This window comes from Chenopodium album, chromosome 21, assembly GCF_948465745.1.
Source record: "Chenopodium album chromosome 21, dcCheAlbu1.1, whole genome shotgun sequence".
Taxonomy (NCBI): domain Eukaryota; kingdom Viridiplantae; phylum Streptophyta; class Magnoliopsida; order Caryophyllales; family Amaranthaceae; genus Chenopodium; species Chenopodium album.
In genome coordinates this window covers 8,781,701-8,796,872 of record NC_137854.1, presented here as the reverse complement: position 1 = coordinate 8,796,872, position 15,172 = coordinate 8,781,701, and the positions used below count along the sequence as shown (strand labels likewise).

The following is a 15,172-nucleotide window of genomic DNA, read 5'->3' as shown; positions in this document are numbered from 1 at the left end:
TATAGATTACATTTTTTATATTCAATTTCAACTTCAATTTCGCTGAATCTCAATAATAATGAGTAATTGTAGTATTACTCTATGTCTTGGCAATTAGTTTTAGACATGTTCTGTTCTTGCTTCTAAGTCCACATCCAGATCATCCATTAGAATAAAATAATAAATAAAAACTGACTATAAATATGGCAGAAACACTTATCATCATTATTATTATCTTCTTCTCATCATTTTTTGACTTCATTTTTATCTCCTCAACAAAAAAACTCAGATAAAAAATGTCTACATTCTCTGCAGTTCTCACAAAGCAAAAAACTGCAATTAACCCACCTGAAAACATTCTTTAGCAACTCCTTTTAATTTCGAGAAGTATATGGTGGGAAAATGAAATCGGTGCACAAAGCATTGGATATGGCGGTGAAAGTAAAGCACCCTGAAAAAATTTATAAGGTTATGAGATATTCTCTCCTTGCAGGAGGAAAAAGGGTTCGCCCTGTTCTTTGCATTGCTGCCTGTGAGCTCGTAGGTGGCAATGAATCCACTGCGATGCCTGCAGCATGCGCGGTGGAGATGATTCACACAATGTCTTTGATTCATGATGATCTCCCCTGCATGGACAATGACGACCTTCGCAGGGGTAAACCCACCAATCACAAAGTGTTTGGTGAGGATGTCGCTGTCTTAGCAGGGGACTCGCTACTGTCCCTCACCTTTGAGCACCTGGTTACTGCTACCCCGCTGGACCAGGTCCCCTCTCGACAGATTGTTCGAGCAGTAGGGGAACTGGCCAGGGTTATCGGGGCTGAAGGGCTCGTGGCAGGACAAGTGACATCGACTCTGAAGGTGCAGTCGATGTCAGCCTGGAGCAACTTGAGTTTATACACATTCATAAGACTGCTAAACTCCTTGAGGGGGCAGTTGTTCTTGGAGCCATTGTCGGGGGTGCAAGCGAGGAGAAGGTGGCAAAATTAAGGAAGTTTGCCACAAGAATTGGATTGTTGTTTCAGGTTGTGGATGATATATTGGATATAACTAAATCGTCTGAGGAATTGGGGAAAACGGCGGGAAAAGATTTCGTGGCAGATAAGATAACATTCCCTAAGTTAATGGGGATTGAGAAATCAAGGGAGTATGCTGAGAGGTTGCTTAAAGAGGCTAAAGAACAGCTTGTTGGGTTTGATCTAGAGAAGGCGAAACCATTGATTGCTCTTGCTGATTATATTGCTTATAGGCAAAACTGAATGTCATGTGGTATATGTACAAAGTATAGTTGTCATGTGGTATATGTATTGCTACCAAGAAAAGTTGCCTTAAATATGACAAATATTATTGCTAGGAGTTCCTATCTAATCACCCCGTAAATAATACTCCTACGTAGTAAAAAAAATTAATATACACCGTACTGGTGCACCTTGCACCTAAGAAATTTTTTTTGCTCATTTAATAATATTTTTTGCTCATTTAAAAATCTAAAAATGAGCAAGAAAAAATAAAATAAAAAATAAAATAAAATAAAAAATAATCGTGGGTGCAACTATAAAAGGTGTTGCGTACATAATACGGAATACATTTAAGGACATGTTAGTTTTCATTTTTTATTTTCTGATTTTTGAAAAACTAAAGACAATACTCTAAAAAAAAGTGATTTGCTCTTTAATTGCGGCTAGTTTTTGAAATTGTGACAAGTCTAATAAAGCTGATTTTACTTCGTTTAATTTTAAAAAACAAAAACAAAAACAAAAAAAAGGGAGAAGTGTAGTGATACAAAATGGGTCATAAAAATCCCTATTTAGTTATTAATTAATCATCAATTAATATATCATACTATAAGACAAACAAATCAATGTGGGGTTCACAAATGTTGCTTTATGATTTGTTTGTCTTATTTTAGGGCCTGTTCACATTTACTTAATTTCAGTTCAGTTCAGCTCCAATCAGTTCAATTCAGTTCAGCTTTTAATTTCTCTCTCTTATAAAATATTCATTTCAGCTCAATTCAGTTCAGTTCAGTTCCAATCAGTTCAGCTCAATTCAGTAAAATGTGAACATGCCCTTAGTATAAAATAAAATGTATCAACAAAAGCTTAATGATATAACAATTTTTTTTTTTTTTGTTAATTTTTATTGTACATCATTTTAATTTTTGTTTCACTTTGTGAGTAAATACAGAATACTTTATATCTATCATGATATCCCAAAAAAGGGATGTTGTCGAGTTGAGATAGGACAAGCCTCTCTAGGCTCGACTTGAGCTTGATACTCGTGACCTCTCGAGCTCGAAACTTGTTGAATTTGTGAAAACTGGGCGCAGCTCGAGCTTGACACTAGCTCGGCTCCAGCTTAGATGAGCTCAAAATCTTGAGACATAAGCTTAACTCGACTCAATAAGCTAGACTCGAATAAGCTCGAGCTTGAGCTAGGCTTGGGCTTTATTTTCATTTGTTCGATCTAGTTTTAAATTTATCTGTTTTAATCATATTATTTTAACTAAAAATCGATTTAAAGATAGCATAATTTTAGCTTATTAAGATTTAGAGCCGAACTCAAATTCGAGTCAAAGTCCGCTTGAGTGGTTGAATTGAGCTTTGTCCAAGTTTTGACCATGCCAAACATCGAGTAGCTCTCATCTCGCTAGCACCCCTATCCCAAAAGATGTGATAACTCATGAGAAATCTCAACACGTGTACTTGCAAGCAACCGTTGGAACTCTAATAAATTCTCGTACATGGGTACACAAACTCCACAAAACACAATATAGGCCAAGAAAACGTGATTATGTAATTGTCTAGACCTATCATTCATTTCGTCTAAATTAATTATGTCATCGATACTCATTGTCCGATTAGTCCCACTACCTACAACATGTCAACATAGTGTATACTTTTTTTTTTTTTTTTTTTCCCTTTTCCTTTATGATAAACACCTAAAATGAACTTCTAACAGATTGATCTGATCTCAACCCTTACAATATTTTCAGTATTTACAAGATAGGAAGTAGATTTTTTTTTTTTTTCTCGAGGAAACATAGTGTACTCTCCTTGGTTATATTTTTTTACTAGTTTTTTACGCTATTTGCATATATTATTTTCATTTCTATTTTTTGGCGGTGATTTTCATTAATATTAATATCAATATTGATATTAGTGATACATTCTCTGTAACAAAAATAAATGTATTCTTGTACAATCTAATATGTATCATCTTAATGTTACCTTGTAAATATCTATATTTTAAAGAATATTTTATAGATAATTATTGATATTCATCGTTTCACATTGATAACACATAAAGATTCACAATAGGCAATCTTCATCTTTTACTAGTTGAAATACTAAGCTTATAAATGTATCTTCGTTTGAGGTGTGTTCTACCCATCATCTCTCTCACCATACCACCTCACCTTTTACCTACTTTGCACCATCAATCGATTATAAATTTATAACTGAATAATAGTTCTTAAGTTTGATTGTAACAACACTTCTGAAATACTAGTATCATACAATAAGATACAAAAATTAATTAAATTGCCTAATAATATACCAAGACCTTATTATGTTTACCTTCTCTTTGTTGCAAGGAAAATAAATTCAAATAAGCTTCCTCAGTCAGATATGTTATGGGGTTAATGAAGTATGCCAAGTTCAATTTATAAGTTTTAATACGCATTAATAATAATTAAAAAAAAAAAAAAAAAAAAAAAACTTCCCGTTCTTGAAAGAAGGTCAAATTTGTCATTTTAAATGTCATGTTTTAATAGGTTTCATTTTATTTATACGAAGTAATCTTAATTAATGTAATTTTTTTTGTACACATTTTCCCCTCATACATACCCACTTTCAATGCAACTATTCCCATTTACTAAAATAATTATCTAATCATAATGCAACTATTCCTATTTACCTAAATGTTTACCTATATTTGTTCAGAAAAACCTTTTAAAGTGACCTTTTTGTTCAGAAAAACCTTTTAAAATTTTTTTGGCTAGGAGAAACCAGTTTTAAAATTTTTTTTGTTCAAGACAGCCAAGTCCCACTTTCCGACGTTGACTGACCTATTTCCGGCGTTGACCACGTGTTTTCCCACATGTGCATGTCACATGACTTCTAATTTCCTAATGACACCCCTTTTTTCCTAAATCCACTATCTCTTCCCTCCAATTAAACCCCCAATTAAACACTCTCTCTCCTCTTCTCTCCTCTCCTTCTCTGTATTCTATTTCTTCTCTTTCTGTGCTATGTGTTTTGATGCCATTGTTGGAGTGTAGTTAATTTGAAGCAATAGAAGGCTTTTCCACCAATTTTCGACTAGAGGTAAGTGTTTAATTTGTCCATCTTTGAGTTTTTCGATACTTGAGTGGAAATTAGGGCTTTTTCCCCCTTTTTAAAGTTTTTCAATTATGCAGCAATTATGGTTGGAGGAGGTGTTATGAGGTGTGAGTGTGGAATTGAATTTTACGCAGTATGCTTCGATTTGTCCTTACCCATGGCAGAGCAAAAGAGAAAACTTTGAATGCTTTGTTTAAAGAAACAAATTAAAGAATCGATTTTTAAGAGCTAACTTACTGTTTTGGTTGGTGAAAATTCAATGCCGCTGCTTCAACTCCTCATTGATGATGTTGCGACCATGGTGGAGAAGAATTATGGCCTCGATGCTTGTTCACAAAGAGAATAATACGGACAAGGAGAGAGAGAGTGTGTTTAATTGGGGGTTTAATTGGAGAGGAGAGAGTAGATTTAGGAAAAATGGGGTGTCATTAGAAAATTAGAAGTCATGTGACACGCACATGTGGGAAACAAGTGGTCAACGCCGGAAATAGGTCAGTCAACGTCGGAAAGTGGGATTTGGCTGTCTTAAACAAAATAAATTTTAAAACTGGTTTCTCCTAGCAAAAAATTTTTTAAAAGGTTTTTCTGAACAAAAAGGTCACTTTAAAAGGTTTTTTAGAACAAATTTTTCTTTCTTTTTTTTCAATGTCGAATTAACGCCTTAATACTTGATATATGTAAAACCTTATCGTTGTTTTTCACTATCTTATTTTTCTTAATAACCGCTTAAAATCATTAAATGTAACCTTATTTCAGAAAAGGAGGGATTTTTTTTTTTGACAGGCAAGGAGGGAATATACTATGCAATTATGCATCTCAAAGGAAGTAAATAAATAAATAAAAAAAATAAAAATGATAAGATAAGCCAAAATAGTCCTTTCAAAAAAAAAAAAGATAAGCCAAAATAGTGGGCAAAATGCACACAATCCTATCCAGTGCCAAATGCCAATGAACAAGTGCCATTAAGCTTGGAAAAATAAAGCATTTTGGGTGGTACATTTAATTTTTGGTACAATCCATTTCCCTCTCTAATCTATCTCTTCTTCTCTTCACCTATCACTTTAATTTTATTTATGGCAACAAATCAACTGCAAATATTGCTTTCCTTATCAATTGATTACAAACTTTGAACTTGTTTTAAAATTACAGAGTAATTATCTTTTACAATCTTGCAGATTCAAATCACCAGATTGTTCAACTTTATTTATATATACCCACAAATTATAATTTATATTTTCATTTTCATTTTCATTTTCAATTTCAATTTCAATTTCAATTTCAATTTCAATTTCAATTTCTTCATAGTTTAGCAAACTCAAAATTCCAATAAAAATGAGTAGCAGTAATACTACTCTATGTCTGGGAAATTGGGTTCAAACATGTTCTCCTCACCATTCTAATTCCAGATCTAGATCTTCCATTTTTTCACCTTTGAAGAATCAATTTTATAATAATGGCACCAACACTTTATCATCATCTTCTTCTTTTAATCATTTTTCAACCCCATTTTCTCTCTCCTCAAGAAAAACCTCAAAAATGTCTTCAATCTCAGCAGTCATGACAAAACAAGAAACTGCGATTGACCCACCAGAAAACAAGATTTCATCATCAACCCCTTTTAATTTCGAGGCATATATGGTGAAGAAGGCTAAATCGGTCCACCAAGCATTGGATGTGGCGGTGACAGTAAAACACCCAGAAAAAATTCATGAGGCCATGAGATATTCCCTCCTTGCAGGAGGTAAAAGGGTTCGCCCTGTTCTTTGCATCGCCGCCTGCGAACTCGTAGGCGGCGATGAATCGACTGCGATGCCTGCAGCATGCGCTGTAGAAATGATTCATACAATGTCCTTAATCCATGATGATCTCCCCTGCATGGACAACGACGACCTTCGCAGGGGTAAACCAACTAATCACAAAGTATTTGGTGAGGATGTTGCTGTATTAGCAGGGGATTCACTCTTGTCTTTTGCGTTCGAACATATGGCCACTTCAACCCCATTGGACAAGGTCCCTCCTCGACAGGTTGTTCGAGCTGTCGGGGAACTGGCTCGAGTTATCGGGGCTGAAGGGCTTGTTGCAGGACAAGTGGTTGACATTGGCTCTGAAGGTGCAACCGATGTTGGGTTGGATCAGCTTGAGTTTATACATATTCATAAGACTGCTAAACTCCTCGAGGGGGCGGTTGTTTTAGGTGCCATTGTTGGAGGTGGTAATGACGAGGATGTGGAGAAATTGAGGAAGTTTGCCACAAGAATTGGGTTGTTGTTTCAGGTTGTAGATGATATATTGGATGTGACGAAATCGTCTGAGGAATTGGGGAAAACAGCAGGGAAAGATTTGGTGGCAGATAAGGTGACATTTCCTAAGTTGATGGGAATTGAGAAATCAAGGGAGTATGCTGAGAGGTTGATCAACGAGGCTAAAGAACAGCTTGCTGGATTCGATCAAGAAAAGGCGAAACCATTGATTGCGCTTGCTGATTATATTGCTTACAGGCAAAATTGATTGTCATTGTTGAAAGAGATTGTACAACATGTTATCAATTGCTGTCATTTATAATCACGACATAGTAGATTTAATTGTAATTGCAATTGGTTTAGAGAGGGATACAATAATCCTCTTATTTTTAGGATACATTTGGTATGGAATTAGCTCAATGTAAAATAATTTGGAGCTTCCTGAATGTTTTTGGCATGCTGTCTTTTTTGGCTAATATGACAGGTCTTCTTTACTTCTGTAGTCCTGGTTCCTAGTTTTTACCTGTTTGAACTTTACTGCAGTCTTTGAGAGGAGTGCTGTTCTGTTTTCCCCTTTTAATTAGTGAATTGGGTTGTGAAATATCTTGATAATTTTGAAATTATTTGATCCATTTAAGCTCAAACCAATGACATGCTGAACTATGTATGCTAATCATTGGACTAATTAGTGTTCTGGTTGTTCAAAATCAATGCACAATGTGCATTATCAATCCCATTTATTCTGTATACTTGTATAGTACATTGTATTTAATTCCACTTTTGGACAGGATTCTTACAATTCTCTCTTCTCTGGACATGTAAAATCCGTGCTCATATAATCCCAAAGGTCGTATTGCATGATTGTATCGACAATCAAGTTATTGCAAGGTAAAAGAACAAACAGAAAACAGCTAAGCTGAAACCAGAATTCAAGAACTAGGCAAAAAAAAAAAAAAGGCATGAAATTAAAAATATACGCCGTTGCCGGGGATCGAACCCGGGTCACCCGCGTGACAGGCGGGAATACTTACCACTATACTACAACGACCTTGTTGCCAAGATTATGGATTAATATAAATTAGTATATAATAAAACGAATAATAACTTTAGATTACTGGTCAATTTTTATCATAAACAAGCATCTTCTCCGATTATTCGTGGAAACCAAAGAAATCAAACAACCACACCTCTCAGTCAACCACTTACTGAAAATTATCTTCCTATTATTGCAAATTGTTGGTCCTAACTATTTAATTAATTATACAATTTCCACCTTCACATTTGAATATTTCATACTTACATCATATCCAGAAACATCACACTATAGTCACCTACTTTGAATATTCAACCTTTGAAGAATCTCTCCCCTCAAAATTCAACCTTCAATTTCCTTCATTTCTTCTTATAATCCAGTTTTTTCAGTTGTTTTCCACTTACATTTGGGGATCCAACCCCCAAATTTTACTAAATTTAGCCAAAATTCAGATTTATTTCCCAATAAAAAAAAAACCCTTTGTAATTTTTAGTGCTAAGGTTTATTGGGTAAAAAAAAAAGCTGAAATCTTGGGACCCTTTAAATAATTTTTATAAGGGTTCATAATTTATGGGTTCTAAATTTAGTAAAAAGTCAGAATCTCCAACAACCCCATCAACAAGCAATGGCAACAGCAGCAACAGCAATGGAAGTAGTGGATCCAATTCAATTACAAGCAGTGATTTAAGCTTTTATTTAGCAGCTTGTAAACAAGACCCAGATGTTAAAATCTTTGATTTAAAGCTTCAGCAACATGCTACTTCTGTTATCAACACTTTGTCAACAACTGTTGACAATTCTGGGAATGGGTTTCAGCAACAGGTCAGTTCTCTTTCCTTTGACTCAATTACACAAGTCACTGGAAGTTTGATGGATATGAATTATGAAGTTGTTAAAGTTATTCTTGATTGTAAAGAGGATGTTTGGAAGAATAAGGAATTGCTGTCATTAGTTGAGGATTATTTTGAGTATAGTGTTCAGACATTGGATTTCTTTGCTAAACTTGATCAATGCCTAAAACGAGCCCGGGACCGCCATTTTATTGTTCAGGTTGCCCTGAGGCGATTTGAGGAGGAGATGAGGGGTGATCAGGGTGGCAGTGAGATTTGTGATAAGTTTTCGAGTACGTTGCGGGAGTTGAGGAGTTTTAAGGAGGCTGGGGATCCATTTGGCCAGGAGTTTTTCAGTATCTTACAGTCTGTCTATACTCAGCAGGTTCAGATGTTGAGGAGATTACAGATTAGGAAACGAAAACTCGATAAGAAGTTGAAGTCAGTTAAGGTTTATAGGAAGGTTTCCAACATTATATTTGGTGCTGCTTTTGTGGCTGTTGTGATTTGTTCTGTTGTTGCTGCTGCTGTTGCTGCTCCTCCTGTGGCATCGGCCTTGGCAGCAGCTGTTTCTGCCCCGATTGGAGGGGTGGGGAAGTGGTTCAATTCGCTGTGGAAGAAGTATGAAAGAGAGTTGAAGGGTGAAAGGGATTTGGTCTTTGAATTGCAGCTTGGGACTTATGTAACTGTTAAGGACTTGGATAACATTCGGGTTTTGGTTGAGAAGTTGGAGATTGTGATTGATTCGTTGTTGTCCAATGCGGACTTTGCCTTAAGGGACGCAGACACATTGCCAATGGTTATGGATGATATGAGAGACAAGCTGAATGCGTTTATGGAAGGAATTGATAGTATAACAGCACATTCAGATAAATACAGCAAAGAAATCAGTCTGGCCAGGTCTGTGATATTGCACAGGATTATGAAATATCCTAGTGCACCTATCTGACTAGCTCAATCTGCCTTCTCAAGGACATTGTTTTTATGGAAAATTCGCTCTGCCTATCTATTGACGGTGTCAAGGACCTGAATTCAGGTTCTGTCAAATAAACTTGATGAGGAGGGGCAGTAATAAGTGCTAAATAGTGACTGGCATGCGGATGAGATTACTTTGCAGCAATATGATATATTGCTCAAGAACATATTGATTTGGCTGCCAGCTTAGTCGTTTTGATAAATACTCAATTTGGGTAAAGATGCAGGATGAGGGGTCATGCCAGTGGACTGGTAGCAACAGGTTAGTGAAACACCCAGGCAGGAGCCATGTCATCTTGATTTTTGTTATGCTTATGGTTGTGTTACTATCCAGTATCCATCCTTGTGGTCATGTATTTGTAGCATTCTGTTAAAGTATAGTCATCCTCACTCCAGTGCTATGACCAATATTTTCGACTAGAATTGAGTGGTTGAAGTAAACATTTATGTACATATGTGATATGCTTACTTGTATCCCTGGCAAATTCATTGCTTCTACAAAACTTCATTTATAATGTGAATTTGAATACAATGAGAATTTTTGGATGCTCAAGAGATTAATTTGTCCCATTATTGCCCATGTTGTTGAGTACATTATTGCCCAATGCTATCTCATGCATTTGGTTGATAATTGGAGATTTCGATCACAGTTCTCCATCTTATGATTTAGCTCATACAATTACATAGCTAGCTTTCACTGAATGCAAGACATTGCAGTGCCTGTTGCTGCACTAACCAATGTGGTTTTGTCTCCTCATCAATGTAGTATTGCTAGATACAATGGCTTACAATGCCAGAGGGAGCTTTATCTATTAAATCACCTTCCTCATCTATTACAATTATGTTGTTCAGATTTGGTGCTATAAATTGTTTACATATATGCACCGATTCTGGTGCTCATTATATCCAGTTGACCCTGATCATATCTCTTCTACATCTACTGAGCAATTACTCTAATGCTGTGTGCCTTCTCTTTTGTCATCACCCCTAGACCTCTTTCCCTCCAATATATTTTGCCATGTCAAAATTTTCATACTCATTCAGTAAGAAAATCATCTGGATACCCCATGCCCTCTTTGCTCCTCACTGTACTTCGCCATGACAATACTTGCATATTCACCTTGGAAGAAAATCTTCTGAACAGACTTGTGCTAGTAGGGCTTGCTGCTAGGCCGTGTTCCAGTGGCTTAGTATATCTGTACTGTTGTGACAGAGTGCAAGCTTGGATAATCGTCTTCTTAAAATCCCACATTTTTTTGCCCTCAACCCACATGAGCATCAATTGCGATGATGCACCTGTCTTTTTATTAACTTTTACTATGATTAAAATATCTTTTTTGAAAGAAATCTAGGAACATTGGTTGAAAGTTTCATTTTTTGGTGAAAAGAGTGCATAACTGCGAACTTACAGCCAACAGGGTGAGTAAAACTGTAAGTTCCTGCATTCCTTGCTGCCCGGCACACTAAATTATGCACCACAAATAGATCTTGATGCTCAAAGGCACACTCAAGATGAGATCAAAAAAAGCATCCAAAGACTTTCTTGAGCTGGAAAAGCATGCATATTGTATAAAAGTCAAAACCTGGAGTGTATCATTGATAATTTCCCAAAATTTAATGAGGATGGAACTATACGATAGATGACTTGATCATACACTAGCTCAAACCAATTTTAAAAAGAAAAGAAAATCCGTATTCAATGGGTAAAACAAGTGACAAATGTATGTGGATTCCTGTTCTCTTACGTTGAAATTCAGTTCAGTTCAGTTCAGCTGAGTTCAGTTCAGCTCAGCTCAATTCAGTTCAGTTCAATTCAGTTCCTAATTTCCTTCTCTTATAAAATATTCATTTCAGTTCAGTTCAGTTCAGCTGAGTTTAGTTTAGTTCAGTTCAGTTCAGTTCAGTTCAGCTGAGTTCAGTCAATGAGAACGGGCCCTAAGTGTAGGTGAATTGCTATATTTCGTCACTTAGTTGCTAGTATTGGATATTGTATTTGTGAAGAAAAACACAAGATCAAAAATGAAATTGCATTACCATCTCACATTCAATTGTTACTATACTTGCCAAATTTAAAAGTTCAAATTACTACTCCATATTATTTATAATCACCTACCAAATAAGTTGTTAATACTCAAATATAAACTTATTTTTCTTGAACTTATTTTATTTGAACAAAATTTATTTCTTAAAACAAGATGAATATAACATGACCTACACGTGATAATACAACTAAAGGGTCATTTCAGTTCACTTTAATTTTCAGTTCAGTTTCAACCTACAAGTGATAATACAACTTAAGGGTCTGTTCACTTCAGCTTAATTTCAGTTCATTTCAGTTCAGCTCCAATAAGTTCAGTTCAATTCAGCTCTAATCAGTTCAGTTCAGTTCAACTCCTAATTTTCTTCTCTCATAAAATATTCATTTCAGCTCTATTCAATTTAGTTCAGCTCCAATCAGTTCAGTTCAGTTCAATTCAATTCAATAAATGTGAACAGACCCTTATTTTGTCCATTATTTTAAATATCTAATAATCATTTTATGTTTTGTTTTTTTTAAAACAATAATCATTTTATGTCATTTTATACTTAAAATTGACAGTTATGCCAAATAAGCCATCATATGAAGTTTCCCTTTAGGACTCGTGTCTCCCATTTCTTATTTCACTAGTCAAGAATTTTTTAATTTTAAATTCTCCATAACCCAAAAAATCAAACGCATTTGACTGTTTACACACTCTCTTCACTTCGTCACTTTCCCATTCCTTAACCACTAATTCTGCCTCTGTTTGTTTCAAAAGCTTCCAATAAATACTTTCTTCATATACTCCTTTAAAATCCTAAATTACCCATTTCCAAAATTCCCCAAATTCAATCTTACAACCCCAGAAATTCACCATTTTTATCAGGGTTCTTCCTCAATTTTTAATTTCCAAAAATGGGTGCTAAATCCAGTAAAGGTCCAAACAATCCAAACCCACCTACAATCGACGAAAATACAAACACCCAGATGAACAATTTCAACAACACTGGTGAATTAAGCTCGTATTTACAGGCTTGTCAATTAGACCCAGATGTTCAAGTCTTCGATTCTCACCTTCATGAACGAACTACTAACATCATCAATTCACTTACTAGAAATAGCAATGATTCAGCTGAAGAAGATGGTGGATTTGAGGTTCATTCTGTATCTCTTGATTCTCTTCGACAAGTTGCTGGTTGTTTAATTGATATGAATCAAGAAGTTGTTAGGGTTATTTTAGAGTGTAAGAAAGATATTTGGAATAATCAGGAATTGTTTGGTTTAGTTCAAGATTATTTTGAGTATAGTGTTCAAACCCTTGATTTTTTTACTGCTTTGGATAAATGTCTTAAAAGGGTTCGTGATCGTCAGTTGATTATTCAAGTTGCATTGCTTCAATTAGAGGAGAACAATAGTGATCAAAATAGGGATTATGGTAAAATTTTGCAGGAATTGAGGAATTTTAAGGAGGCTGGTGATCCTTTTACTGCTGAATTTTTCAGTATGTTTCAATCTGTTTATAAACAGCAGGTTGCTATGTTTGAGAAATTGCAGCTTCGAAAACATAAGCTTGATAAGAAATTGAAATCGTTGAAGGTTTATAGGAAGGTGTCTAACATTATATTTGCGGCCTCTTTTATTTCTGTGATCATTTGTTCTGTTGTTGCTGCTGCCATTTCGGCCCCTCCATTGGTTTCGGCTTTGGCTGCTGCTGCTTCTGCTCCGATGGGAGGGATTGGGAGGTGGATGAATACGTTGTGGAAGAAGTACGAGAATGAATTGAAGAATCAGAGGGAATTGATTAATTCAATGCAAGTTGGGACTTATATTGCAATTAAGGACTTGGATAGTATACGGATTCTTGTTGATAAGTTAATGGTTCAGGTTGAATCAATGTTGGCACATACTGAAATCGCGCTTACTCAAGAAGGGGCTGTTTCTGCAGTTATAGAGGAGATTAAGAAGAAGCAGGCCGAGTTTTTGAAGGCAATTGATGAGCTTGGGGAGCATGGAAATAAGTATAGTCGAGATATAAGAAGAGCTAGGACAGTGATCCTGCAGAGGATTATCAAGCATCCTAATGAAGATTGAATCGCTACTTGTTTCAGCTGCTTGTTGTAACATTATTGTTTATCGTTATATGACTTAGATCCCATGTTGGGTTGTTGGTTGTGTGATTTCAAAGATTCTGAATTTCGAGATGTAGGATTTCGTGGCCATTGCCATCTTTCTTGCAGGCTTTGCAGCTACTGCTTGTGAGATATGGAGACAGCTTCATCTGATGTGTGTTATAGTCTAAATTAAGTTAACAACATTACAAAATAAAATGTATACTATTTGGAAGCACACTTAACTTCATGATTGTTGTTTTACATCTAGCTTTGGCATCGAAAAATGTTATTGTTCTGATTCATCATTTATCTTCAGTAAGATGAATTTTTCATGTTGATTATGAACAACATTGTAGTATCTTAATTGTGAAACTTAACCTTTTTCATGTTTTACATCTAGCTTTGGCATCTGATGTGTGTTATAGTCTAAATTTTTCATGTTGATTATGAACAAGAACAACATTGTAGTATCTAGAAAATATTTTGATGATGTTTGATTGGCACTTAGGTCGTGTTTGTTTTGAAGGAAAACATTTCCCGGTAAACAGTTTTCTTCTTATGCTGTTTGGTTTCAATCAGGAAGGAAATTGGAAAATTTGGAGTGCTATACTGATATTCCATAATCCATCACTCAGTAGGAAGATAACGAGGAACGTTGCAGTTTCCATCGAATTGGTAAAAAGCCATAAAATTTGGTCCGGCCCAGTCCTTTGATCTGCTATGTGTACTATCACGGCCCACACCCTACAAAATGGGCCATGCTATGTCGATCCATAAAAAAAAATCAACACTCCTCTATATAAAAACTCTTACTCCCTCCGTCCCTAAATTACATTCCTCCTTTCTATTTTTGGTATTCCAAAATTACATTCCTCCTTTTTATTTTTGGTAAGTTTTTTTTAGTAAATCAACTCTCTTTTTCTGTTTTATATTTAATGCTTTCTCACTCATCCTTACCTAATCTCACTCATAATCCTTGTGCCAAATTACAATGAATATGATTAGTGAAATTTTTTTAATTAAGAGCATGTGATTGGTCCTTTTTTTTTTGCAAAGGATTGATGACTTGTCATGAGTAATAACTAATCTATCTTTGTACTTCCCATTGCATTATCTAATTATTGTTATTTGTCTTATTCTTCCCTCCTTAATTCCTGTGTAAATTTCCAAAGAAGAATGTAATTTAGGGACGGAGGGAGTACATTTGTATTAGTTGTATACTTCCTCTGTTTCTTTTACCTACAATACACTTTTTATGACGCCTATCGATTAGGTGTTAAACTAGGTTAGCGAATGAATTAAATTATGAAATTTAAACCGAGAGGATGTATAGGAATAAATTAGGGTCATAGATCAAAATCAGATCCAACTGTCTACAAATCTACAATACACCTAAGTAATGGCATTTTCGTAAATTTACAGATGATATGCATCTTTCTTCTTTCCTGTATCATTTCTTTCTGTAATTTTCTCAGGTGCCTCTCATCCTCTCTGAAATTTCTTTTTGAAACACATACTCTCTGAAATTTCGACTAAGGGGCTTCACTTAGAGGAAGATCAAATCGGCGATATTCAATTATTCATCATCAAATTGTTGTAAGTTTCGCTATTTAATCACTGAACTCCTATATTATTCGATTT

General features: G+C 35.3%; 3 protein-coding genes, 1 non-coding gene and 1 pseudogene across 5 annotated transcripts; 4 read left to right on the top strand and 1 right to left on the bottom strand.

Moving 5' to 3' along the window:
* Positions 1-275: 275 nt before the first annotated feature.
* On the top strand, positions 276-1,238 carry LOC145603124 (geranylgeranyl pyrophosphate synthase, chloroplastic-like; annotated as a pseudogene).
* Positions 1,239-5,240: 4,002 nt separating this feature from the next.
* On the top strand, positions 5,241-7,056 carry LOC145600240 (geranylgeranyl pyrophosphate synthase, chloroplastic-like). The gene has a single exon (XM_081656170.1). It carries the CDS (start codon positions 5,655-5,657, stop codon positions 6,828-6,830), a length of 1,176 nt encoding a protein of 391 aa, XP_081512296.1. The 5' UTR covers positions 5,241-5,654; the 3' UTR covers positions 6,831-7,056.
* Positions 7,057-7,538: 482 nt separating this feature from the next.
* On the bottom strand, positions 7,539-7,610 carry TRNAD-GUC (transfer RNA aspartic acid (anticodon GUC)). Its single transcript has one exon. It is a non-coding gene; the product is annotated as a tRNA-Asp (tRNA).
* A 125-nt stretch (positions 7,611-7,735) lies between these two features.
* LOC145601602 (UPF0496 protein At4g34320-like) lies at positions 7,736-9,953 on the top strand. 2 transcript variants are annotated; one of them, XM_081657649.1, is made up of 2 exons: positions 7,736-8,417; positions 8,646-9,953. In XM_081657649.1, exons 1-2 carry the CDS (start codon positions 8,166-8,168, stop codon positions 9,372-9,374), a joined length of 981 nt encoding a protein of 326 aa, XP_081513775.1. In that variant the 5' UTR covers positions 7,736-8,165; the 3' UTR covers positions 9,375-9,953. The 2 variants fall into 2 exon arrangements, with proteins under 2 accessions (XP_081513775.1, XP_081513774.1); XM_081657648.1 differs by having other exon boundaries at positions 7,736-9,953.
* A 2,179-nt stretch (positions 9,954-12,132) lies between these two features.
* Positions 12,133-13,821, top strand: LOC145602280 (UPF0496 protein 1-like). The gene has a single exon (XM_081658465.1). It carries the CDS (start codon positions 12,336-12,338, stop codon positions 13,509-13,511), a length of 1,176 nt encoding a protein of 391 aa, XP_081514591.1. The 5' UTR covers positions 12,133-12,335; the 3' UTR covers positions 13,512-13,821.
* Positions 13,822-15,172: the final 1,351 nt, after the last annotated feature.

Bases quoted from the DNA above. Each gene is read 5' to 3' on its own strand.
- LOC145600240 (XM_081656170.1), top strand. From the start codon at position 5,655: ATGAGTAGCAGTAATACTACTCTATGTCTGGGAAATTGGGTTCAAACA.
- LOC145601602 (XM_081657648.1), top strand. From the start codon at position 8,166: ATGGGTTCTAAATTTAGTAAAAAGTCAGAATCTCCAACAACCCCATCA.
- LOC145602280 (XM_081658465.1), top strand. From the start codon at position 12,336: ATGGGTGCTAAATCCAGTAAAGGTCCAAACAATCCAAACCCACCTACA.